Genomic DNA, 26,800 nt, shown 5'->3' on the forward strand with positions numbered 1-26,800 from the left:
TATCTATAAAGAACTCCACCCAACGACATTCTTTATACATGCTAACCAATTAGATACTTAGGTAAAATGGACAAATTCCTAGAAAGACACAAAATATCAACACTGACTCATGAAGAAATAGATAATCTGAATAGACCTATAACAAGTGAAGATAATTCATAATTTAAAAAACTTACTAGAGATAAAGAGGGACATTTTATACTAATAAAGGGTCACTCCATAAGGAAGATACAACAGTTATAAACACATATACACCTAATAACAGACCATCAAATTTTTCTAATTGTCTCAAGGATGTTCTTTTTATTACCTGTTTTTTGGAATCAAAACCCAAATAGATGTAGTCTGCATTTGCATTTCATTATTTCTCTTAACATTCTTCTATTCTATTTATATTTTCCTTCCATTTTTCCTTCATATCAGTGATTTGTTTGAAAAACAAGATATTTGTCTGTGGAATACCCCACCTTATGATTTGGCTATTGCTTCCTTATGGCATTGTATAACTTGTTCCTCTGTCCCCTGTAATTTGTTTTCTTTTTTTCTTGAGACAGAGTCACCTGTCACCCAGCCTGGAGAGCAGTTGTATGATCATAGCTCCCTACAGCCTTGAACTCTGCCTCAGCCTCTCAAGTAGCTGGGATTACAGGTGCATACCACCATGCCCAGCTAATTTTTTATTTTAGAGATGGGGTCTCACTATATTGCCCAGGCTGGTCTTGAACTCCCTGCCTCAAGTGATCATCCCACCTCAGCCTCCCAAAATGCTAGGATTTCAGATGTGAGCCACCACACCTGACCTGTATTTTTCTAGAAACTGGCAGATACAGAGATTCTTTTTACACAGCTTCATTGAGATATAATCTAGACACCACATTCATTTAAGGTGTACAATTCAATGGGTTTCAGTATATTCGCAGATACATTCATTATCACCACTGTCAATCTTAGAACATTTTCATCACCATAAAAAGAAATGCCATACCTTTCAGCTATCACCTCCCTGTCCTCCTATCCCTTTCTCTCACCCAGCCCTTAGGAATCACTCATCTATTTTCTGTCTCTGTAGATTTTTCCATCTTGAACTTTACTATGAATAGAATAATATGTGGTCTTTTGTCACTAGCTTTTTCACTTAGCATAATGTTTTCAAGGTTCATCCAAGTTGTGGCATGTATCAATACTTCATTCTTTTTATAGCTGAATTATGCTCTACTGCATGGATATACCACATTTTGCTTTCGTATTTATCTGTTGATGACACTTGAATTGTTTCTACCTTTTGGCTATTATGAATAATGCTACTATAACTATGTGTGCACAAGTTTTTGCATGGGAATGGGGTGAGGATGGAAATGGTTCGGGGGAGGTCAGTGTTTTTCTTTAAAAGCCTTCTGTTATGTCTCCTTTGTTTATATTTTTCAGTGTTACATTGATAAAAATGTAAAAGGTATGTTGCTGAGACAGGCTCTTGGATCAAATGCTCCATGTTTCTCAGCATTTCTCAGCTTCCTTGGAGTGAGGCTGGGACTCATGGACTATAGGGAGTTGATGTGAGTCCCCTCCACAGCACAGCCATTGAGAGCCTACGAGTTTCCTCCAGCCTCTCTTCTCCTTCGAGCTCCCATGTTGAGAAGGTAAGCCCAGGAGATGGACAAGAGTTCATCTGGATCCCGAGTCACCCAAGGACCTGCGGGAACTGGAGAGCCACACAACACACACGTGACTTGGCATGCAGGGGACTGAGCTCTGCTGGGTTAAGCCACTGAGAATCCAGATTTTATTTGTTATTGCAGAACAGCCTAGACTGACTGATACAAAGGGAATTTAAAAATAACAACAGGGCATTATAAAGTGAGGATTAGGGAACACTTAAAAACTACTCTCAAAAACTAGTGAATGTGGGGGTGTTGGATTGTCATCAATGTTTTGTGATTTTATGAACAAAATTGCCAGCATGTGCTCTTAAATGTGCAATGACCAGACACCATGTGAATCACGCCCACAGGAAACCCACCCACCGGCAGTAGCAACGCATTCAAATGCAAGCACAGTGCCCACCTCACTTATCTGGTCCTTCAAGACCAAAGAGATGAATCAATGATAAATGACTCAGGGAATAATTTTAGACATAAGAGGGTTGACTAAACAATTCTGAAGATGTTGAAAAGTGTTCCAGACTCCATCTCTGAGGCTTCTCTTAGAGACCCAGCTACTGGCACTTTCCAGATACTATTTTAGAGTCAATATTCTTGATACCTTACGAACAGGGCTCAGAAGATGCCCCAGGCAGCTTCTCACCACGTTTCCAGTGATCTCAGTGAATGGTGGGAAGGCACAAAGGTTAGTATACTCTGGAGTAAATTTAGATGCAGAACTGTTTTGCATCCTTATTTCTCTGAGTAATCTGTTCTCTGCCAAGTTTCCCCCTTTATAGTCAGGGACCAACCAATTACCATGAAAATCAGATGAATAAATATTGAAGAGAATGTGTTCATTGCCTATTTTGGTGTCCCCACAGCAAGAATGCAATGTTACATTTTTAATTAAGTCTTTCATTTCCATTTTCTTTTTCAGCTAAAGCTGTCCTCCATAGGATCAATTTAACTAAAAAATTAAATCCAACAAAAAAGCCCCCCCAAAGAACAGTCATTAGTAGGTATGACTTGACAAATTTTCTCAACAGTACTACAAGTTTCTCCTCCAAAATTAAAATTGTATGGTAAACACAGCTTTGGGCATTGGCTTGCTTGGATACCTGGTTTAATCATATTTCCACAAATTCATACCCTCTTTATCTGCTACATTATGATACTGATTTTTAATGTATAATAAATATGTTATTAGGAGTACACAGCTCTTTTTTAAGTCATTCTTTGATCTATACAGACTAAGTGAACAAATTCAATAATCTTTTTTCTATAAGATGACATATTTAACTAGATTTTAGCTTTTTTTTTTTTAAATATCTAAAATTTTGAACTGAAATATTTATATTCCCATAGAATTGCTTGGGTATCTTCTCCCCTATTTTCTTTTAGATAACCACAACTGTTAGTCTATGCAAACGGGAAGAAGTAGGAGCTGATTCTAAAAATTGCGTTTCTGATTCTACATCTGCTAGTAGCATGTGACCCTCCGCACCCCATCACCTCCACAGGCTCTCAACTCTTAACCTGTAAAAGACCAGGCCAATCTTTGTGTTTGTTCATCAAATGCTTGTTGAACACTGCTATGTGCCAGGCACCACTCTACACATTGGGCACTATGGCACTAAACAAGTTTGCTACCCTCATGGGGAATACAGTCTAGTAGAAGAAACTAGCCACATAATGAAGAGATTAACAAAGAAACAAATGTTTGTTTGTGGTAAATGCTTTAAGGTAAAAACAAAGCAGAATGCAGAAACAGGGGGTATAGAGGGGATCCTATTTGGGATAAAAAGGTTAGGGAAGGCTTCTCTGAAAAGACTTCTCTGATGTGTAGGAAGCCTAGCTCATCTTAAGAGGTGAGTGAAATGGCAAAATCTTGATACCAAAACCAGATGAGCATATACAAGCAAAGGCAGCAAAGACAAGACAGGTTTTACTTACAAACAGAGATTCAACAAAATCCTAAATAAAATATTTGGTGATCAAATCCAATAATGTATTTCACAAGAACTATGGCAAAGTGAAGTAGAGTTTATGACAGGATTACAACATCAGAAAAATCTAGCTGTGTAATTCTCCATATTAACAATTTAAAAAACAATTATTATCTCAAAAGGTGCTGAAGAAGTAGTTGATAAAGTTCAACACCTATATATAATCAAAGTAATTAAATAATATGTGTAAGTTCCATGAGAGCAGAGATTTTCTTTTTAAACAGATTCCTAGACATATTCCAGCTGCCAAAACACAATGTCTGGACATAGTAGGCATTCAATACATATTTGTTGAATGAATGAATAAATGGATGAATGAAATTTTTTAGGACAATCATCCAAAAGATAATCTCCCCAAAGCCTACTGCAATCATTCCTTTTCAGGTTTGGAGTGGATAAGGACACTCTCCCCTGGTCAGCCTCTGTAGGCGCCCCTAGTCAGAGCAATGGGGTGAAATACCATGTAAGGGTGAGCCCTAGAGGGCAGGAGGTGAAACTGTCCAGGTCTGCAATGGCAGGACCAATGTTCCTATAAAACTACTGGAAGAAGCAAAGTGTCCAGGCACAAGATCACATCACATTCTTCTCTCTCCGGCAAAAATCATTGAGAAAAAGAAACTCAAAATAACATGCCACTTACAACAGGAACTAAATCTAGACACTGTAGAAAATAATCTAACAAAGGAGACAGAAGAATTTGTGGGAAAAATTTTAAAACTCTACCAAAAGACACCTTAAAAACTAAGTTACTGGAGACTTACGCCATGTTTATGGTTGTACTGATCCAATACAGAAAAATTGTTGGGAAAAAGCTGAATGTTGGGAGGGAAACTGAGGAAGGGCTTGCATAATGTCCTTGGGGATGTGTCTAGACTTGCTGGCTCCTTGCTTCTAGCTCTCCTAGGCTCCTAGATCGATTGTATTCCCATTATCTCAAGTAGCAGAACATGTTCCATATAAATGCTAAACCATCACAGCTGTAAATCATGTGCTTAATGCAACGTATCCTTTTTGACCTCCACATTCTCACCACCTGTTTCTCTGTTGGATTACCAATAAATAGCGTGGGCTCCCAGAGCTCGGGGCCTTTGCAGCCTCCACGATTGCGATGGCCCTCTGGTGTCCCACCTTTCTCTCTCAAACTGTCTTTTTCTCAATCCTTTGACTCTGCCAGACTTTTTCACCCTCACGACCTGGTGTTGGGTCTGATCTCCCCAACAAAAATGTCTGTTCTTCCTCAAATTAATCTATATTCATTCAATGCAAGCCCTATTGAAATCCCAGCACGTATTGTTGGTGACTTGAAAAACTGATTCTAAAATCAGTATAAAGAAGAATATATACCTGAAGCTCAGTAAAACAGTTTAGAAAAAGGAGAATCAAGAGGAAGGACTCACACCACCAGATGTTAGGAGAGTTCCAAAGCCATAAGGATGGAAACAGCATGGTACTTATACAAGGACTAAACAGTCAGATCAGTAGAATAGAATCCAGCATCCAGAAACACACTATGATGCAAGGAACATTAGTATATTTTAGAAGGAACATCAGGACAGCAGAGAAGAGATGAATGATTTAGTAAATGGTGACAGAAAAACTGGCTTACTATCTGGAGATTTAAAAACATGCTGAGCCTCGGCCAGGCATGGTGGCTCACACCTGTAATCCCAGCACTGTGAGAGGCTAAGGCAGGTGGATCACCTGAGGTTAAGAGTTCAAGACCAGACTGGACAATATGGAGAAAACCTGTCTCTACTAAAAATACAAAAACAAACAAGCAAACAAACAAACAAACAAACAAAAATATGTGTGTGTGTGTGTGTGTGTGTGTGTGTGTGTGTGTGTGTGTATTGGGTCTCTATCTCATTTCATATTCAAAAGTACCTTCAGTTGGAATTAAAGCCTACATGTGAAAGATAAAACTATAAAGCTAACAAAAGAAAATATATATTCAAATCCAGCATATTTGTGATTTGTGGAGGAGAAAAACTTTAAAAGTCAAAACCATCAAGTACAAAGGGGAAAACTGATGGATTCGGATGCATCCCATGAAAGACTTCTATTTGATGAAGAGTATGACAGACAAAATTATCAGATAGATGAAAAAAGCAAGAGAATACAAATTCTGTTGCTGAAAACCTCAACAAGAAAGCCCAATCAGAAAGTCAAAAGAAAAACATGGAGAAAGATAAGAACATAAAATTTACAGGAAGAATCTGCTAATTTACTAATGAAGTGCAACCAAAGAATTACAAATCAAACAATGAGATATTCCTTTTCTCCTTACTCCCACAAACTAGCAAACCTAGAGACTCCCTCAAGGAAGAGCAAGGATGTTGCTGGTGTGCGCCTTAGTAGCTCAGCCATTCTGAAAGCAAATGCAAGCCCTAGTGAAATTCAATGTATGTGTACCCTGTGACCAAAACGCCACTCTTGGCTCCTGTCCCAGAGATACCGTCTCCAGGTACAGAGAAAAACATGCATGAGAGTTTGTAGCAGCTTAGTCATCCTTCTCAAGAGAGCTCAGTAAGTGACACATGGACTGCATACGTGACGGGCCCCAGGCAGCCCACCACAGTAATGATCTGATAAACAGAAACCACCATGGACAGATCTCAGCAACATATATGGTGGTGGAAAAGGAAGAAACAAAATGACATTTGTGGAACAATAACATGTTTGTGAACTTCTTTTTTCTTTTTTTTGAAACGGAGTCTTTCTCCATCACCCAGGCTGGAGTAGAGTAGTTGCGATCACAGTTCAGGGCAGCCTTGACCTACTGGGCTCAAGTAATCCTCCCACCTCTGCCTCCTGAGTAGCTGGGACTACAGGCAGTCGCCACCACGCTTGGCTAATTTGCAAATTTCTAAAAGGCACAAACACAAAGTATGTTTTCTCGGAAGTACATATATGTAAAAAAAAAAAAATAAAGAAGGTGGATTGGAAGGACATACGTTACATTCAAGAGGAAGTGGCTGTCTCTGCGGAAGGGAAAGAGGAACTAGCTACTGGCTGGAAGTGGGAAGTGGCTGCTTCCGCAGAGACAGAAAGAGGAACTGTTCAGAGTGCCAGGAGCTGGGGTGTTCAGGCAACTGAGTCTTGGCACCTGAGGTAATAAACTGTCTTGGGTAACACTCCCACCCCCGACACTTGCAGTTTAATTGTGTTCCAGTCCAACTGAAGACAAAGGCTTCATCCCTCCCTGTCAATCAGAAAATGCAATGTTCTTAACTCCTATTAAATAACTCTACCCTGCTTTGTTGTTTTCACTGGATAAAAGGTTTTAAACAATCCTGGAATTTCACTCTATGGTTAGGTTGATTTAACTGCATTTATTAAACTTAGCAATTCTTGGACTATGCCCCAGGTAAAGATGAATGTCTTTCTTGATGGGAAGATGAAAAATTCAGCCAAACCTACGGGATTATTCAGATACAGCTGTAGTGCCAGGGATGGCCAACATCACTAGGAGTTACTTCTCTAAATGGGAAAACAAGTGACTTAGCAATGGGGGTTTCATTTACTGATCATCACATTTTACAGCCTTAGAACAAAATCCTCAGTGATTCAACTTTTCTAGATAAGCATTCAAGATAAATATTAAAAGCCTAGGAGCCTGTACTTCCTTGTCTACTAGAAATGTGTTTGTAAGGAAAATGCTCTCAGTTTCTGTATTTATGTACTTTAAAGGACATAAAAGTCAAGGCTTTCAGCCTAGGCCATAATTCTAAAAGTTTTAAAACTTGTGTGGGGCCCTGACCGCTGGCTCCTGGCTCTGGCCTGATGACAGGAGTTGTCTGTCCCTGGGTTCCCCTGGAGGACTCGGTAGGCACTTGTGGATAGAGGTGGGAATGTGGAGGGCATTTGACAAAGTGGAGACTGTTTAAGGCAGGTCTGCGCCCATTAGCAGGTCCGGCCCCACCCCCACTGGGTGCTCACCGTGCCTTCCGGGTCCACAAGCAGCAGGTGCTTGGCCTGGCCATTGTGCATGCCCGTAAGGACAAAGGAGCCCGGGTTGGTGGTGCTCTTCCTGACCAGGAAGTCTCCGTCTTTCTCCAGCAGCCCTTCTGCCTCCTTCCTGCTCATCTCTCCTTGGTACCAAGTCTCGGCTTGCAGTTCCTCCAGCATCTTGGCATCCGGGGCTCTGGGTGACACAGGGCTGATGCACTCCACGGAGGCTGCCTTGCTTAACACGGGCCCCAAGGGCTGGTTCTTGAGAGCATCTTCAAAAGGTTCTGTCATCAACAATATTGACCAGCAACAAGTCAATCCCAAGAAGAGCAAATGATTAAAAAAAAAAATACAGTGAGAGAGATGGAAATGCAAAGGCAACTCCTCCAGAAGGGGAAAACAAAAACCAGTGGAGAAAACTAACTGGCTGGTAATATAACAAGAGCCATCATAACAAGCATTGAAAAGCACAGCCCAAATTTTGGCATGACTTTCTGATGAGTCTGCTTTCCCAAGACAGCTGGGAGTTGTGCTGTGTGCCAAGGAGTCAAGCACACCCTTTGTCTAGCTAGTTGGAATGACTTCATTTTTGCATGCTGCAAGAGGCCATGAATATCACATGCCATGTACTTTCTCTGGAACTTCAGCCAGCCTCTTTAACAAATTCTGAACAAAAATCTGCCAATACCAAACGGAAAGACAAGCTACAAAGCTTTGCTTTTATGCAAAACCTGAGCCCAATCCACCAAAGGTTTATTTCAAAATCTTTGTATCAGGCAAATTTTTAAAAGAGAAAGCTGATGGGTGTTGGGTTCCTCTTGTGTGAATGGCCCCAGGCTAGGAGCTCCACCTCCCCTTAACCTTCACTTGTTTCCCTGTGGAACAAGGCTCTCACATGAGTGCCTGAGACCATACTTGGTTTCATCCCCTTCAGAGCACACTTCTCAGTGCAAGGCATGTATGAATGGTGAGACTGCTGCTCTAACAATAAATACCAGCAGCAAAAGAAGTAGCCAGGCATGTCTAACTAAATCCCGACGTTTGATTTTCACATAAGGTAGTGTGTATGAAAGGACTCTGAAAAATGCACAGTGCTATGCAAGTGGAAGGTAGTGCAATGATTATTTCAGACTACACTGTCTACCCATAAGCATATACATACATACAACATAAGCAACACAAGAACAGGAATGGTTCTTTCCTGAGCATAACTACACCCTCAGAGCCCAGCATTGCTACTGGGACACAGTTCATTCAGTATAGTCAACAAATGCTCTAAAATAAGCCAAACTTGTTCGATGTTAGTACAGCGTGGGCAGAAGTGAGGTGAGTAAATGAAACTAAAATTAGCTCTTTTTGATGCTTATTAATCTTTGACAGATTTGGAGATAAAAATAAGTTAGAACCATTGGCAAGAATTATGTCTGTGGATGTTCTTTTTCATCTGACTTTTTTCCTGATTACCTGGAATTGTCATTTGTGTTATACTGTTTCTACACCGTTACCACCTTTGCTATCATCTACATCATCAACATCGTCAGCATCATCCCCACCATTGCCACCATCCCCACATTCACTTTTATTGGCACCACCACCACCATCAGCATCACTGCCATCATCACCATCATCATCACCATTATCACCATCTTACCAGCATAACCACCATCATCACCATCATTGTCACCACCATCACTGTCACTACCAGCAACAGCAGCAGCAGCAATAGTATCACCACCATCAACACCATCATCACTATCCCCTCACCATTATCACCACCACCATTACCATCAGCATCATCAGGATCATCAACATTATCACCATCATCCCCATTGTCATCATCATCACCATCATTGTCACCAGCATAACCATCATCATCACCATCACTGTCACCAGCAGCAACAGGCACAGTAGTAACAGCAGCAGCAGCAGCATCACCACCATCAGCATCATCAGCACTATCACCATCACTATCGCCACCACCACCACCACCATCGGCATCACCACCATCATCACCATCATTATCACCATCACCACCACCACCTTTGCCACCAGCACCATCATCAGCATCATCACCACCACCATCACCATCACCATCATCACCACCACCAGCACCATCAGCAGCAGCATCACCACCACCATCACCATCATCATCACCATCAACACCACCACCATCAGCAGCATCATCACCATCATCATCATCACCACCACCATAGCAGCATTATTACCACCACCATCATCAACATCACCATCATCATCATCACTGTCACCACCACCACCACCACCACTATCATCATCAGCAGCATCATCACCATCACCATCACCATCACCACCATCATCACCATCACCATCAGCACCATCATCACTATCACTACCATCACCATCTTTCTACCACCATCGTCATCATCATCACCATCACCACCATCATCACCTCACCATTATCACCATCACCATCAGCACCATCGTCACTATTATTACCATCACCATCATTATGACCACCACCACCACCACCATCAAAATTACCATCAGCAGCAGCACCATCATCACATCAGCACCACTATTATTTAGATCTACACAGAGTGCTGGCTTTATTTAGTTCCATGCTTTTCAATAGGCACCAGCCTTTCTAAGGCTTTTTTTACATTCTGTTTCCCCTCCTTAGGTTTTGAGAGCAGAAGGAGAAATTAACTGATGGGAAAAAGGTAGCTCTGGTTCTCATTTTTTCATCCCAAACACCAGCCAATCTAACTTTCCTTAGGGTCTGGGGCAAGGAGTCATTGGTAAATTGACTATATTAAACAGTAAAAACGGTCTAACCAAACATGGAACTATTAAACTGCAGTTTGGAGGTACTATAACAACTCCAGCAAAAGCCTGGAGAGCCACCACTGTGCTTTGCATCTTGAAAAAGTGGCTTCACATTTCTCAAGCTGTTTTCACATTTTTAAAAATGAAGGCACTGGCGGGACTGAATTAGGTGATCTAGCATTGAAGGTGGCTTCAAGCATTGAGATTCTACAGTTCTTGCTTAGATTATTTTTGTAAGTCAAATGGGGGTCCAGTGTGTCTGGGAAGTCAAATTTGCTGGGGAGAAACAGTGTTGTTGTCATGAGGCTGCCTAATTATAAAGGCACTTAACTCTGTCCTCACTCATACAAAATACCACAAATCACAGGTTGGACCAGCAAGGCTGCCTTTCACAAAAGATAGTTAGTTAACTTCTAGGATTCTTCGTTTCCTCCTCTGTGAAATAAAGATAACAGTAGTTATCATAATATCTACCTGTAAAAATTTAAAAATAGGTGTTTAGCACATGGTAGAAAATCATTCAGAACTAGTCTCCATTCCCTCCCTCTTCAGCCTATAAAATTCTCAAGGAATATGAAAAGCAAATTTTAGGATATAAAGCTCTTGTGAGCTTGTGATGCTCTTTCAAAATTCTTTAACAAAAATTTTCACTTTCATTAATCAGTTCATGAATGATTTAATTTCCTCAGTCTATATGACAAACAGAAAGTCTGTGGTACACATCCCACTATGTTGCTATCTGCAATAGATTCCTATTACTCTCCTTATCCTGTTTAGTTTTCATCACTGAGGAGCATTTACCACTACCTGGTAATAGATACCTCCACGAGGTAGAGACTTTGCTGGTTTTGTTTTCCTGTATATCTCCATCAAGTAGAATAGTATTTGACAAATGGTAAGTGTTCAGTAAATATTTGGAGGGAGGTAAGAGGTGAGCAAGAGAGAAAAAATGAGAGAAAAAAATGAGAGCACAAGTGGGAGGAGAGGAGAAAGAGAGAGAAAACCCTCATAAGAGAGAGGTGTGTTGCAATTTCTTGCCTATATGTTAAATGTTGGTCTGCTTCATAGACCTAGAGCTCTGTGGAAACACGGGCCATGCCATTTCATCTTTGCATCCTTAGCAACTAATACAGTAGCTGGCACATAATAGCCAATTACTATGTGAATGAATAAATAAACATTTGTTTATGTATATTGTCTCAATATATTTGCAGATCTTCAAGAGGAACGTCAATTCCAAAAAGGGGGAAATTGCTCTGTCTCTTGACTACAGAGAGGGCTATAATCCTAAAGCCTTAAACAAACCCAATCATCACCCAGCAAAGTACAGCTAATCATCACCATTAATCAAAACCCTGCTATCAGAAAATTCAGTAATTACACAGATTTCAAATAAAAGGCAGGATAAAAAGCAACCTCAAAAGAAGAAAACCAGAGACAAACAGAAACCCACTCATGTCAAAGAGGTCTTTCCTTGGGCTGCTCTCGGCACTGCTGACCGCAGCCGGCCAGGTCTGTGGTGGGATCTGCTGAGTGTTGATGTAGGTGGGTGCTTCTCCCGTGGGGGCCACGTGCAGTTTCCCTTCTGGCATGCTGTAGATGTCCAAGGACCCTGCAACAAGAAAGTGAGCCCCTTTTCTTTTATGATGGTGACACTATTCAAGCCACCAGCCTTTCACAGAGAAGCTCTTCTGCCTGCAAATGGGAAAACTCCTCCTTCGGATTCCTATCGGTGATATTCTCCTCTTCTGAGCTTGTCACCACACACTGCTGTGACCTGGCTAGGATGTTTTCCAGTCCTTCATATCAACATGGGGTCTGCCAGCCAATGTCAGGGTGGACATCTTGATGGCTCCACTGTGATGGCCTTAGCAAAGATTCTGGCCCTTGCTGCCCCAAGACGGCAGGAGCCTGGCAGGCAGAATATGCCTGGTCTCCTCCTCTCCCTGACAAATGCTCAAAGATCAAGTAACTGAGCAGAAGGACCACAAGCCTTATAATTAATTATTAATTGCTCTTGCTTTCTTTTTAAATATAAGCAAATGCTTTATAAATTAATTTCATTCAAGCAATACAATAGAAGCTCTGTACCTCCTAAGGAACTGAGAGAGACTCCTTCCTTATAAAATAGGGCTGCAGTTACTGCCCCTGGGTCTGTGAAGGAAGCCCAGGGTGGGTGTGCAAGTGAAGAGCCCCCTCTGCTGAGGCAGTGACGCTGCCTCGATGGGGTTTCATAGCTAGCCAATGGGTGTGCTGAGGCTGGGCCAAGGCTGTTCTGTCACCGAGACCTAGTGTGAAAGACCTAGTGCCTTGACAGGACTTCACAGCTAGCGAGTGGGTGTGCTGAGGCTGGGCCCGGGCTGTTCTGACACCCAGACCTAGTTGCCAGAGAATGCCTGTTCAGATCCTTCTCGGAGTCTTTTTGCGTGCGCGCCCTGTCTCCAATCTTCTTACATAAACATGTTCACAAGAACACCCTGTGGTATTCACATCTCTGGAAAGAGGGTGTCTTTCATACCCTATGGGCGGTGGTGTGTTGAAGCCAGCTCAATCCAGCTGGCAGGAGTTGGTTCAGGGCTTTTTAAAAAGCGTTCCCAAGAGCCTGTGGCTGGACGTTTGCCAGCACACCACTGTCTCCCAGGCTGTAGGTGTGAGAATGAAGTGTCGTGCTAACATTCCCTCACTGGGGAGCACCACCTGCAACATCATGTACTGTGTTTCTACTCTCCTATTTCTCAACATGCTTTCTACATTGAAGAGTCTAGTCAGATTACGCATCCTTGCTTAGTGACAGCTATTTGCAGTTTACACCTTTGTGTACATTGCAAACAAATCAGCCTTTAGAAAAGAATTTCACAAACAAAATTTTAAAAGGAGACGATCAAGAGCCCAAATGCATAATCTTCCTGACTGCCCTTTCCCACCATAGATGACAGCAGGTGCTGAGCCGGAGCAGGAGGACACGTGCCATGGTGATACCTGGAGTTCACATCCATTGGGGACAGTATCTGCCAGCAAATTAATAAGTGACATTCTAATTTGTTCTGTAAAAGATATTTGTTGTTTTCTTTTTTTTCTCTTTTTTTTTTTGAGGCAGAGTCTCACTCTGTCACCCAGGCTGGAGTGCAAGTGGCATGATCTCGGCTCACTGCAACTTCCACATCCCAGGTTCAAGCAATTCTCCTGCCTCAGCCTCCTGAGTAGCTAGGATTACAGGTGCCCGCCACCATGCATGGCTAATTTTTTGTATTTTTAGTAGAGACGGGGTTTCACCATGTTGGCCAGGCTGGCATCGAACTCTTGACCTCAGGTGATCCACCTGCCTCGGCTTCCCAAAGTGCTGGAATTACAGGCGTGAGCCACTATGCCCTGCCTCTTTATTGTTTTCAAAGAAGAGCTGGAAATTTATTGAGAGCTCTGAGTCTCAAGTTCCAGGCCAGGAACTCATTCTGCGACATCATCTGTTCTCGATCTGGCTGGAATAACTTGAATATATCAAAAACAAGACCTATTTTAAAATAAACCTGACATATTTTACAATAAAGTAAATATCTAACAGAAATAATGTGTCTCCTTTATTCTTTAGCAGTTATTATATGTCTATGCACACACATGTTATGGAAATGCATTTTAAATGTATGTACAACAAGGATAAATAGCCCATAATGAAAATGTCCCTCTGGCAAAGTTATGACTCTGATTTGCTATTTCTAGCCTATTCTGAGGCAGAACATGTGGTGGCTTCTGCCAGGCCTTATGTTTTATTGACTGGGCCAGCACTGTGGGTCTTCCTGCATCTGGGGCAGGCGAAACATGAAATTCTCTTACACAGAGGACATTTTAAAAATGTATTGTCATTTGCTTCCTGGCATAAATAGCTATAATGAAGGAATAAGCCTCAACATTAAACCAATAATGTTGAAACTTAGATACATAGAAGCATCAGTTGCATCCATCCCCTTCAGATCTTATAGACTTAGTAGCCAGGATCCCAGAGCTATTGAAAGAGTTATAAATTTTTTTGAGAAGGGAAAAAGGTTAAAATTAAAAGACATTCTTAAAGGATTAGATTGAGATATGAATACATCATACATATTTGTATGTGTATATATAACTGTCTAGAGAATAAAAACTTATGTGAGCAATTAGCAGTTACTTCTTAGATAGTTGTATCTAAATTATTATGGCTGTATCCAAATATATTTGAATTATTTGCAGATATCTGACTTATAAATAGTTATATTGATACTAGTTTTAATGTGTGATGTAGGTGCATGTTATTATGATTGTAAGATGCAGAAGTGTTCTCTGAGAGTATCCAGGGCCTGTGAGAGACATATATCCCTGGTGCCACCTCTGCCTCAATCCCCAGCTTAGAGTAGGGGGCTTCACATTCCCCCCAAAGCTGACCCTGAGTAAAGGGAAGGAGAATGGGACAAGGAAGGAAAGGCAACAAATTTGTTGTAGGAGTCACTGGGGCTCAACCTCAACCTTAGAGTTGCCTCACGAGTTCCCATAGGAAACCGGGGTGAAAGTGCGCCTGAGATGTCAACTTCTCAGCACCCCTGGGCACAGAAGCTCTCCCAGCCTGGAGGTGTACAGTCTCAGGGGTATGAGGCAGTGACTGCAGACTGCAGTGTGAATGGTCCTGGAGCTGCAGGGAGGCACTACCTGATTGGTGCCAGGAGATGTCTGCAACACCGTTGCTTTTTTTTTTTTTTTTTTTTTTTTTGAGACGGGGTTTTGCTGTTGTTGCCCAGGCTGGAGTGCAATGGCATGATCTCGGCTCACTGCAACCTCCATCTCCTCAGATCAAGTGATTCTCCTGCCTCAGCCTCCCAAGTAGCTGGGATTACAGGCACCCACCACCACTCCTGGCTAATTTTTTTATTTAGTAGAGTTGGGGTTTCACCATGTTAGTCAGGCTGGTCTCGTACTCCTGACCTCAGGTGATCCTCCTGCCTCGGCTTCCCAAACTGCTGGGATTACAGGCGTGTGCCACTGCGCCTGACCACACTGTTGCTTCTATTTCTATGGTCTAGTCAGGATTCTATAGCAACACACACAGCAAATATATCCAGGGGTCACTCTGTCAGTCCACAGAAAACAGGCGGCCCAGTGGTGAGCATGTTACTTTTGAAAAGTGTCTTGTGTTTCTCACCCATCTCACCTTGCCTCTCACCTTGCCTTAAAGGTGTTTGCTGCCAGTCTTCGCCAAAGGTGTCTCCTAAGTGTCTTCCCTGGTAATAAGTCTGCTCTTTTCCTGCAAACTATAGACACATGTAAATACACTGAATGAAAAAATTATTTTCTCCTCATTTCCCCACTTTTGAAAGCCACAAGACAGTTGGTGAATTGGTCCTTAAGGTGCTTCGCATCCTGTGTTACACCCAATTTTCCCTTCATGCCTCATGGTTGGCATTAAGATATGGGAAATAAGTTCGTGTGGGTGTGAGGAAAAGGCTGCATCTCCATCAAAACTACACATAGCCCCCCTTGTTTTCATTACCCCCCCACCCCTCCCAAAGTGTGACTGTAAATCAAGCTCTTCCATATGTATGTCCTAAAATAAATTTCAATTACAGAGTATCTATGTGTCAGAACACACTTCCCACATAACACATACGCCCATGATCGTTCACACTTGGGCAAGTCCACTCTGTAAACCAGGAAATTTCCTTCAAAAAATCAGGAATTTCCCTCTCAGTGTCAGATCCCTGAGCTCAATGTTATTTTGCCATTTTTAGTTGTGTCATTATCATTCACATAAGGTAGTAATGTTAAAAATTTCCTATAACAAAATAGAAATATCATAACTCTAGAAAGCAATTGCCTTACTAGAATTTTGAGTTGGACATAAAACAAGGGAATGAATAAAATAGAAAACTCATAAAATTCTCATCATTTTAAGGGTCTATATTTACTCCTTTTCAGAGAACCCAATGCCTCCCAAGCCTTTTTAAAATCTTAAATTCTCTCTTTCCCTCACTGAGATCACAGTATGAGGGAATATGTCTGAGGGTACAGAGGACACCCCCAGACTCATATCCCAGGAATCACAACACAGTTCCAAAGCATTTGGCTAATGCTTTATGATGTTAACCCAAAGCCTCTCCTCATCTGCATGCCTCATGAAATCCAGTGAGAGAAAGCTCATGATTTACTATGTCAAAAATGAAACAGAACATCAGCCTGAAATAAAACCAAAGAAAACAAAAGGAAATAAAGTTGAGTTAGCCTCCATTTCTTATATAAGGAAAAAAATATAAGACTTACCTGGGCTGTGTCAGGAGCATGGGGTCTGGGTTTCAGTCTAGTATCAAGAAAGCCCCCTGGAGGAGGCATCTTGCTTGGGATGCTGTTGTAGTACGCGTGGTCTGAGCCATCTCCCTCCTCTTCCGTCCATGGCTCATCCAGACTCTGCATTCTGTTAAAGGAAGATTTCCAAGGGCTTTAGCCAAAAGTTGAGCTTGCAGCCAAAATCAACAAATCTAATGTTAGCGCCTGTTATCAAGAAAAGAGAGTTTAGTCAGTGCCTCCTCAGCCGTCCAGGTCTCATGCACAGATGAAAAGCAGACGAGTGGTTTAGCAAAATATCTCTGCCATATTCAGAGTTTCACTCATTGGAACATTTCAGTCATGTTTGATGGAGGTCCTTTTGTAAAAGTACATTTTAATTAAGAAAGAAATTATGCCTAAGGATAGCCAGCTCCTCAAGGGACAGCACACATTTTTGTAAGCCATGAAATTGATCCCAAACAAAACCAACTACAAAATGGAAATTTAGTGATATGAGGGAAAATGGTAGAATATGAACCTCTCAAAATTCTCCCTTCTGCTATTTGAAAAACCTGTTTTGCTTCAAAGGACATCAACAAGAAAGTAAAAATACAAACTACAAGATGGGAGAAAATATTTGCTAACATATATCTTAAATGAGACATGTATCTAGAATATATAAAGTACTCCTACAACTCAACAATGAAAAGACAACCCGATCTTAAAAATGAGCTAAGGATTTGAGCAGACTTTTCTCCAGAGATACACAAAAGGCCAATAAGCACATGAAAAGATGCTCGACATCATCAGTCATCAGGAAAATGCACAACAAAACCACAACCAGAGACCACTTCATGCCCACTAGGGTAGCTATAATCAAACAGATGGACAAGAAAAAGTGTTGATAAGAACGTGGGGATATTAGAACCCTCATAAATTGCTCATGGGACTGTAAAATGAGGCAGCCACTTTAGAAAATAGCTTTGTAGTTTCAGCATAACCATATGACCACAGAATTTCACTCCCAGGTTTATACATAAGAATATTGAAACATATGTCCACAAAGAAACTTGTATACATCTTCACAGTAGCATTGTTCATAAGAGTTAAAAGGTAGGGCTGGGCGCGGTGGCTCACACCTGTAATCCCAGCATTTTGGGAGGCCAAGGTGGGCGGATGATGAGGTCAGGAGTTCAAGACCAGCCTGACCAATATGGTGAAACCCTGTCTCTACTAAAAATACAAAAATTAGCCGGGCGTGGTGGCACACACCTGTAGTTCCAGCTACTAGGGAGGCTGAGACAGGAAAATTACTTGAACCCAGGAGGCGGATGTTGCAGTGAGCTGAGATCATGCCACTGCACTCCAGCCTGGGCAACAGAGTAAGACTCCATTAAAAAAAAAAAAGGTAGAAGCACCCAACTGTCCATAAACTAATGACTGGATGAACAAAAGGTAATATATCTATACATTCAAATACAGAGAAAGACTCTGTCTCAAAAAAAAAAAAAACTCTAAAATGAAAGAAATACTGACAGATCCTACAACATGAGTGAATCTTGAAAACATTCTTCTAAGTGAAAGAAGCCAGATACCTACAGTATGATTCCATTTATATGAAATGTCCAGAATGGGCAAATCCATAGAGACAGAAAGTGGTTGGTGGGAGAGCGGGGAGTGGAGAATGGGAAGTAATTGCTGATGAGTACAGAGTTTCTTTGGGGGGTAATGAAGACGTTCTGGAATTAATGGTGATAATTGTACAACTTTTGAATATAACAAATCAACTCAATTGTAAACTTTAAAAGAGCAATTTGATTATATATGAATTATCAATTTTAAAAATAATAATAAATGGAGTCTTAGTGGCATCTGATTTGTTTTTCAGTGTCCGCAGAGAATGGGGCTGGAACAGCTGGATGCAGTGTGGGTTCTCTCATGTTCCCAGGCTGCACCCAGCTGGAGGAGTGGAGCTGGAATGGAAGGCAGGGCAAGCCTAGGAGATCGCCCTCGCTCCACTCTCAGACAATACCCTGCGGACACCAGGAGCCTCTGCAGGATAAAGTGAGGGGGGTGTCAGGTCACCGACAGTATGAAGCTACAGGCAGGGCCTCTTGTCACTGTTCTGCTTTAGAAATGATACGCCGGCCGGGCGCGATGGCTCACACCTGTAATCCTAGCACTTTGGGAGGCCAAGAGGGGCGGATCACGAGGTCAGGAGATCGAGACCATGCTGGATAACACAGTGAAGCCCCATCTCTACTAAAAATACAAAAAGTTAGCCGGGCGCAGTGGCGGGCGCCTGTAGTCCCAGCTGCTTGGGAGGTTGAGGCAGAAGAATGGCGCGAACCCGGTAGGCCAAGCTTGCAGCGAGCCAAGATCGCGCCACTGCACTCCATCCTGGGTGACAGAGCGAGACTCCATCTTAAAAACAAAACAAAACAAACAAACAAACAAAAAACCAGAAATGATATGCCAATACTTGCATTTGGAGGCGACATTTTTCTCAGTGGATAAGATCCTGTCTAGTACATTTTCTTTCCCCAAAAGTCCTTCAAACTTCACTATATACAAACATGTACAGAACTTCATACTTTACATACGCTGCCAGAGGAGTATGGTAGTTAAACTAACTCACTCCATTCATTTTTGTATGTATTATCTTAATAGCATTTATTTGGCTTTTATTCAACATTTCAGAAACAAAGGCTAGCATAATAATTAATATGAAATATACTTATGCATCCCCCATGGAGATTAAATAAGTGTTAACCTTTTGATCTATTATGTTAAATCAAATTTAACCTAAAGCTACCTCCTTACATATTTAAGTTTGGCCTAAAGGTTTCTCTGTACATCCTGAACTATACAAGTGGAGGTGTAAATAGACCGTAGCCTACTCTTGTGCCAATCACCGAGTTTTGGCCAATCAAATGCGGCCAACTGTTCCAACTCTGTTCAAATAAGGCAAACGCCGACCTGTAACCAATGCAGCTGTTTCTGAACCTCACTTCCATTTTCTGTAAGCCATTTTCCTTTTTCTGTCCATAAATCTTCCACCACATGGATGCCCTGGAGTCCCCGAGTCTACTCTGGCTGGGGGGCTGCTCTGGGCGCGAATTGTTTATTGCTTAATTAAACTCCTTTAAATTTAACTTGGCTGAAATTTTTCTTTTATCAATTACATGCTTCCCTTTTTAATAAAATTTGTCAAACTTATGTTGGATGGATACATAGATATGTGATAAGTAAAATGTTAATGGTAGAACCTGGATGGTGTCTATACAGTTCTTTGTGTATACTGGAACATTTTTATTATGAAATGGTGCAGGGGGATATGCTTAACAAATACAGTCAAACACAATCCATCCACCCACACCCCTGCCCTGTCCTCAGATATCCTGGAGCTGTGTATAGTATTTTTGCAGTTTTTGTTGTTGTTCGTGTGTTTGATTTTTTGAGATGGAGTCTTGCTCTGTCACCCAGGCTGGAGTGCAATGGCACAATCTCAGCTTACTGCAACTGTCACCTCCTGAGTTCAAGTGATTCTCCTGCCTCAGCTTCCCAAGTATCTGGGACTACAGACATGCATCATCATGCCCAGCTAATTTTTGTATTTTTAGTAGAGATGGGATTTCACCATGTTGGCCAGGCTGGTCTCGAACTCCTGACCTCAGGTGATCTGCCCACCTTGGCCTCCCAAAGTGTTGGAATTACAGGCATGAGCCACTGTGCCCAGCCTTGTGTATGTTTTTATGCTCTTTCCACACATTTATTTATCCATATACTATATATGCAGTCATTTATGTTTTCAAAATTTTCATAAATGGTTCATATCCTTTTGTAACTTGCTCTTTTTTATTTCATTATAAATTTTGAGATTTATGCTGCTAGTACATGTATATTGGTGAATTCTTATTAACTACTATGTCCCATTATACACAAAATAAAAAATTTGTTTCCTCACTTTCCTACCTACATTTGGGTTGCTGTCACTATCTGCCTCTAACTCTTCTATACATATCTTCCTGTCCCAGCTTGCTGAAGTTTCTTTCTTTCTTATTATTTTTTTTAATGTGATGACCATAAGGGAGAATTGAATTCTAGCATTTTCAGCCTCTGGAGCGAAGCTTCTAGCAACGTGGAAACGGTGGGTCCTGCGGAGACACCTCCAAAATGAATGTCTTAAATGGAATTTTCCAGGGAAAGTGGAAAAGAAATGAAAAGTCTCTTTGAAGAAAGGCAAAGACTGAGAAGGGAGATGAAAGAAGCCTTCATAATCATAAAAGCAAAGGTAGAGTCTGACTCTAGAACTAAGGCATAGAAGAATGTGGCTTTAGAAGTTTGAAAAAAGTATAGAGTAAATTTAGGAACAGTAAAGTTTTGTTTATAGCAAACACACCATTAGAATAGATTTTCATTATGCAAGTTCAATCAAGGACAGAATATTGAATGACCAATATGCCCCATATTACTTTTCTTTTAATGCTTGATGCTGTACGGAATATTCTTACATCCTAAGGAAACTCAGTGATAGAACCTGAACATTTTTTATAATAAACTAAACATCTCCCAATTCCTCTTCACACTCACCGTTTTGTTGAACACTTAAAAAAAAACCTAAGGTGCCATTCTTATTCCTACTTCACAGATAAAGCTGCTGAGACTCAAGGAGTTTACAGAACTTGCTCAGGGCCGCCTGGAAGGTAAACAAACTACCAAGCTGTTAAGCTGCAAAGGCCAGTGAAGCCGAAACTATGCTGGTAGCCAGCACAGTGCCTCACGGAGGGGACGTCTTGCAGCACGACTTTGGCTAATCATAACGACAAGGACAATGGGACACACAGAACCGGTGGTGACAGAGACCCAAAGAGGTGACATATGGAAGCATCACATGGCTGCAGAGGAAACAGAACAAAAAAATTATAATGAAGTTGCTTTTCTGTAACCTTGGCGACCGTCACTATAGTTTCAAGAAAATGTTTTTCTACACATTCAAAGCATCATCCATATGTTGGCTTCCATCTGTTGGCTTTCTGTGCCATATCCCGGCACCGACCAGGTGTCTCCGAGCCCAGGAAGCCCTGTGATTAATTGTGCCTGTCCAGAGCACAGCTCAGGGACGTGGTTTTAAGAGGAAAGGTCATAAAACCCACATGGACTATTGCAAATGGTGTCACAGCACTACTCACCGATCATGGAGAGCGGGAATCTTGGTAGGACACTGTAAATATTGCTTAAACCGGAGCTCAAAGGCTTGTCCAATGGAGCCGATGACATCCTGGGCCAGCCCATCACAGCATTCCAAAATGTGACAAGCTGGGAAAGCAAGTGACATGGGCCTATTAGAGACAGACACTGGTGCTACCTGGGCTCCTCTACAAAGAGCCCTTGCTGAGGACAGAGGGACAGAGAGGTGCATGCTTCTTCCATAATATGTCCTAGCAGATCCAACCATAGCTGTATCTCCGGGTAGGGAATCCTACAGCTATAACATTTCACAATAGGCATGCATTTTTTAATAGCCTATTGTCTACAAAATTATAGGTTTCATTTTTAAATAAGTTAAAGAATTTTCAAGTTCAATTTGATGTTCTTCAATTTCTTTAGTCTATAAAGCATCAATTCTGACGTCAATGGGGAAAAACTGTTTAGAAGGAGACTTCAGCATGACGAAGAGCCTGATCTCGACATGAACTAGGTCCCTTTAAACCCATGAGGCCTTAAAAAATGGACTGAAACCAGCATCTGTTGAGTGAATCTTGATTTATTCAGTGGACTTAGAGCAAGTTGTTCACTTACTTCTTAGTGGGGGTAAAGTGTTGACCACCATATGTGGCAACTCAAAACAATAAGGAAACCTTTGAAGATGAATATAAAGAGATATTAATTATCAGTGTGACCATGCCAATAACATGACACGTGCATCTACATAAATTTGAGACTGGTTATTCAGGCAGATTCTCAGAAAAGCAGCTTGTGTAAAGAGTAGATAAAAGTTAGGGGTGGAGGTAGGCCAAAATGAGGCCACTCCGAGGCTGGTGGTAAGGCCTGGAGCAGTCCTTATGCTTGAAGCAGGCACCAGCTGTTACACAAGGACATGCTGTCCTAGTGGCAAGGCTGCAGGATTATCTCTGCGAAACCTTCAGAGAAAAGAGGGCCAGCCTCTGCCTCATAAGGAAGTAGTACTTTTTCTCCAGGGTACTGGAAAATACCTCTACTCTCCAGACCCACTTCCACCGTGCCCTACCATAAGTGTCCACATGTCCCTCCTGAAGGAGCCACAGGATTGTCACCATGAGGAGCCTAGCACGATCTTTTTACCAATGGGATGAAGGAATTCTAAGGAATTCCTGGGAAGAATGACAGCTGCCTTTATCACACCCCACCTTTCTCCTGCCGACAATCGTATGCCAAGGAGGCTTCCTCCAAAAGCCACGTTGGTCCCTGCAGTGAGGAGGACGCATTTCTTCATGAGTTGTTGTTCCTCAGCCCTGGCAGTGATTAGGGAGACACTAAACTGTGCCCTCCCTATAGGAGAAGCCAGTACATACTGGAAAGACGAAAGTTGTCAGGGAGGGGCAGAGAGACAGACACCGCTGCCTCTGCACAGTGTGGACCCTCTTAGCATAACACGGCACTGGGACTTTACCCCGGAGGCAGCCAGCTAGGACCTGGGGCCTCAGCTCCTTCTCTCCCAGACTCCAGGGCAGGGAGACTTCTGTGGACACAGGAAATGTATTTCCTCGGAAGAGCAAGTGCGAATGTACTGCTGCTTTGGGTGGCAATGCAACCCCTTGGATACAGCAGTGTTATTTTAGATATTGCCAAGGGATGTGTCTACAAAGGTTCAGGCATCCTGGTTGTCTTTTGATGATCGATTATTGATATTATTTTAGTATTGACATTATTATTTACTAAGTATTGCCCCCAGGTAGTCACAAAGCAATACCAAGCAGTTACAGTTGTGCAGGTCATTGACAGATACAAATGCAACCATCTTCCAGCTAAGAAGGAAGTAGGAGTCCAGCCCTGAGCGAGGGAAAGCCAGTGAGACACCTCCTTCCCCTGACCTGTCCTGTGCCATGCCCCTCCCGGCCCCGCCATCCAGCATCAGCACCAGCCAACAGGACTGGTTGGTTGGTGTTTTGGAGAAGCAGAAAAAAGACTCGAAAAGGGTCAGAAAGGGTAGCCTATTTTTTTAAGGAGAAAATAGGCACCCTAGCCTTTAAGATGAAGAACGAAGAATACGATTTATTGAGAGTGGGCTGTACAATCTCATCCACATGCCACTAACCTTCTACACACCTGAGAGCATGAAGCCTGGGAAGGGGCCTCCGTGGGAAAGGTCCAGGACATTTGGAGCAGGTCAGGGCTCGAGGTAAAAGCACTCTAGCATGCTGAGAAATGGGCATGTTACTCTAAGTGACTAATCAGTGGGGCGGGCCCTGCAGATCACAAGTAGACCCATGGACTCTCCGGAATTAACTCATGCCTGCAGCTCCTGGCGCCTGCCACAGTCCTCAATGAATGGAGAAAACAAGTCACCTGTTGCTTTGGTCTGGGGATTCCTTCTATAAAATGGCCTCTACATGTTCCAGAAAGTCACTCCAAATCCAAAGTTAAACCTGGACTTTGTCTCTCTGGGCCTGGTATTTCTTCTGAGAGTATTGACACTTAGCGAAAAGCCACTGTCTTCTAGTCTGCCCTGTGTGATTTGATGTGTGCACCAAATAATGAGGCTTTCCCCAAAGGCAGTCATCCAGCCTGCTGGGCTTCACCTCTCCCTGAGGAAACAACAAAACCAAAGATGCCATTCACAAGCAATGGAGAAGAAACCGAGAGAGGTGTGCAGAGCATTCGTGCACAGAATCAAGATTCCAAATGATGCAAAATCTAAAACATAGCTCAATGCAAACAAAGGTCAGCAAGACAGGGAATTCCACAGTCCTTCTCATTTGGGGAAACTGCACATTGGGGAAACTTGTACCAACAGCCTGCAATAGTTCATTTACTTAAAAGCAGGGATCCTTTGCTGACACTGGTTTCTCTCTTGCTTAGCCCTGACCGATAAAAAAAAGCTGAAGCCACTCTCTAAGAGCACTAGCCCAAGCTGCCCCAGAGCAGCCACGTGAGCCATGAAATCAGCAAGGGGACTCTGAGCAGCTCACACCACAAGGACTACTCCATAACTGAGATGGGCAACTTGAAAGCAAACCACTCCCTTAGGAATGTATTGTGGCTCTGTAGTCACACTGTAGTAGCTGGGGACGCGGTGGCTTTCAGCCATATGGTAGCTCCTGGCATGTCAACTCACATCTCCCACTCCCTGAAGAATGGTTAATAGTGGTGAATGAGAAGGCAGTGCCTAGATGCATCCCAATCCACCAGACTGCCAGTTCTCAGCTTCCTCATCTCCCCAAGTAAGTGCAGAGGCTAGTAGCTGCTCCCGGCTTGGCACTCAGGGCTGGCCCCCGGGCATCTGCCTGCCACAACAGGGCATCCAGTAAACTGGTGCGAGGCTTGTTCATCTGAGCACGCTCTCAACACCCTCCCTGTGACACCTATTCTGTGAGTCAGGGTGGGCAAGTTATGCCACAGCAAGAAACAATCCCAACGTCTCTGGCTGAAAACAATCATTTCATTCTTGCTCACTCATTTCTGGACACCTCTCTAAGGCAGCCATCCTCTCATGGTGCCTCAGTGGCCCAGGCTGGTTTGATCTTTTGATCCTGGAACTCAACACAAGGCCTTTCCCACAACCTGCAGAAGAAACAGACAGCAGGGCCTTGCACCAGGACCAAATGCACCTTCTGTTCTGCTCTCAGCCCATCACACAGAACTGTCATGGGCTTCTCCCAAGCAGGAGGGGGCCAGCAGATGCCATCTTTTGCAAATTTGGAAGGATAGGAGAGCACGATATTAGGAATGCCCATCACACCCACTGAACCCCTTCTGTAAGTCACAGGTATCCATGCTGCTTCTCACTCATGCCTACCACAAAGAACTTTCCAACCATGCATCCCCAGTAAGTGTCTATTTATAAATTATTAACATGCATTCCTGTATTAATATTATGTGTATTATAAAAATATATTTTAAAAGATATCTTTTGTCTTCAAAAAGGATAAAATAAAGAGAAAAATAAAAATTTAAGCTGTCTTGTTAGCTGTGAAAGCATTACACTGTCAGTCAGTATCTCAAGACACAACCACATTAGGTGTGATCCATTGTTATTACGACGGATAAAAATTCATCTTTCCATCCTGGAAATACATTTCTTTATCATCTTGAATGTGGAAGGGCTCATTTCTTATCTTACATGAGTAGATGATCAGTGTTCTTACTGTGAAATGCAGCCTGTGAAGTTTTCAAAATGGAAGTAAATGTTATTAGCTCTTTCATTTCTTTTCTTTTCTTTCTTTTTTTTTTTTTGAGGTGGGGTTTCGCTCTTGTTGCCCAGGCTGGAGCGCAATGGCGTGATCTTGGCTCACTGCAACCTCAGCCTCCCGGGTTCAAGCCATTCTCCTGCCTCAGCCTCCCGAGTAGGTGGGATTACAGGCACCCACCACCACGCCCAGCTAATTTTTAGTAGAGACAGGGTTTCACCATGTTGGCCAGGCTGGTCTCGAACTTCTGGCCTCAAGCGATAAAGTGCTAGGATTACAGGCATGAGCCACCATGCCAGCCAGCTCTTCCATTTCTTTCTTATTTGTTTGAGCTGCCATGATGAGTATAATCCCTAATGTACAGTTTCTCTCCGAGAGGTTTAGTTCAATTAAAACTAGTTCACACAGCTGAGAACCCACTTCGCTTTGCCACTGCACCCCACATCCCAGCACATGGGTTGGCAGCAGAGAGCCCTGCCTGCTGTGCAGCCATCCTGCCCTTCCTCTGCTATTACAGGCTAAGATCATCCTCAGTTTCCAGATTAGAACTGTGAGCCAATGCTCCAGCCTTCATGTCCCACACAGTGGGCTATTTGCACACTTCTGGCATAGGCCACTGCCTTGGCAAGCTTTGCACAAAGAGCAAGACCCTGCCCTTGCCGAGGCAAAAAACTTATCAGGATCCATGCCCCACTTTCAGGAAGCCACACTCCAGCCCCACACTTCACTG

General features: G+C 42.6%; 1 protein-coding gene across 2 annotated transcripts in view; it reads right to left on the reverse strand.

Annotated features, from left to right (window-relative positions):
* The window catches only part of SHC3 (SHC adaptor protein 3), a 172,717-nt gene that overhangs the window by 25,436 nt on the left and 120,481 nt on the right, over positions 1–26,800 (reverse strand). The window contains exons 7-11 of one of the 2 annotated variants that reach the window (XM_032164473.2): positions 21,874–22,000; positions 16,679–16,829; positions 15,585–15,672; positions 11,856–12,014; positions 7,586–7,881 (exon numbers count right to left, since the gene is read on the reverse strand). In XM_032164473.2, coding sequence (XP_032020364.1) covers positions 7,586–7,881; positions 11,856–12,014; positions 15,585–15,672; positions 16,679–16,829; positions 21,874–22,000 — 821 coding nt within the window. Of the gene's footprint in view, positions 1–7,585; positions 7,882–11,855; positions 12,015–15,572; positions 15,673–16,678; positions 16,830–21,873; positions 22,001–26,800 lie in introns of both variants that reach the window. The other variant, XM_032164472.2, reaches the window with a different exon arrangement.

This window comes from Hylobates moloch, unplaced genomic scaffold (genome assembly GCF_009828535.3).
Source record: "Hylobates moloch isolate HMO894 unplaced genomic scaffold, HMol_V3 SCAFFOLD_10, whole genome shotgun sequence".
NCBI classification, from domain to species: Eukaryota; Metazoa; Chordata; class Mammalia; order Primates; family Hylobatidae; genus Hylobates; species Hylobates moloch.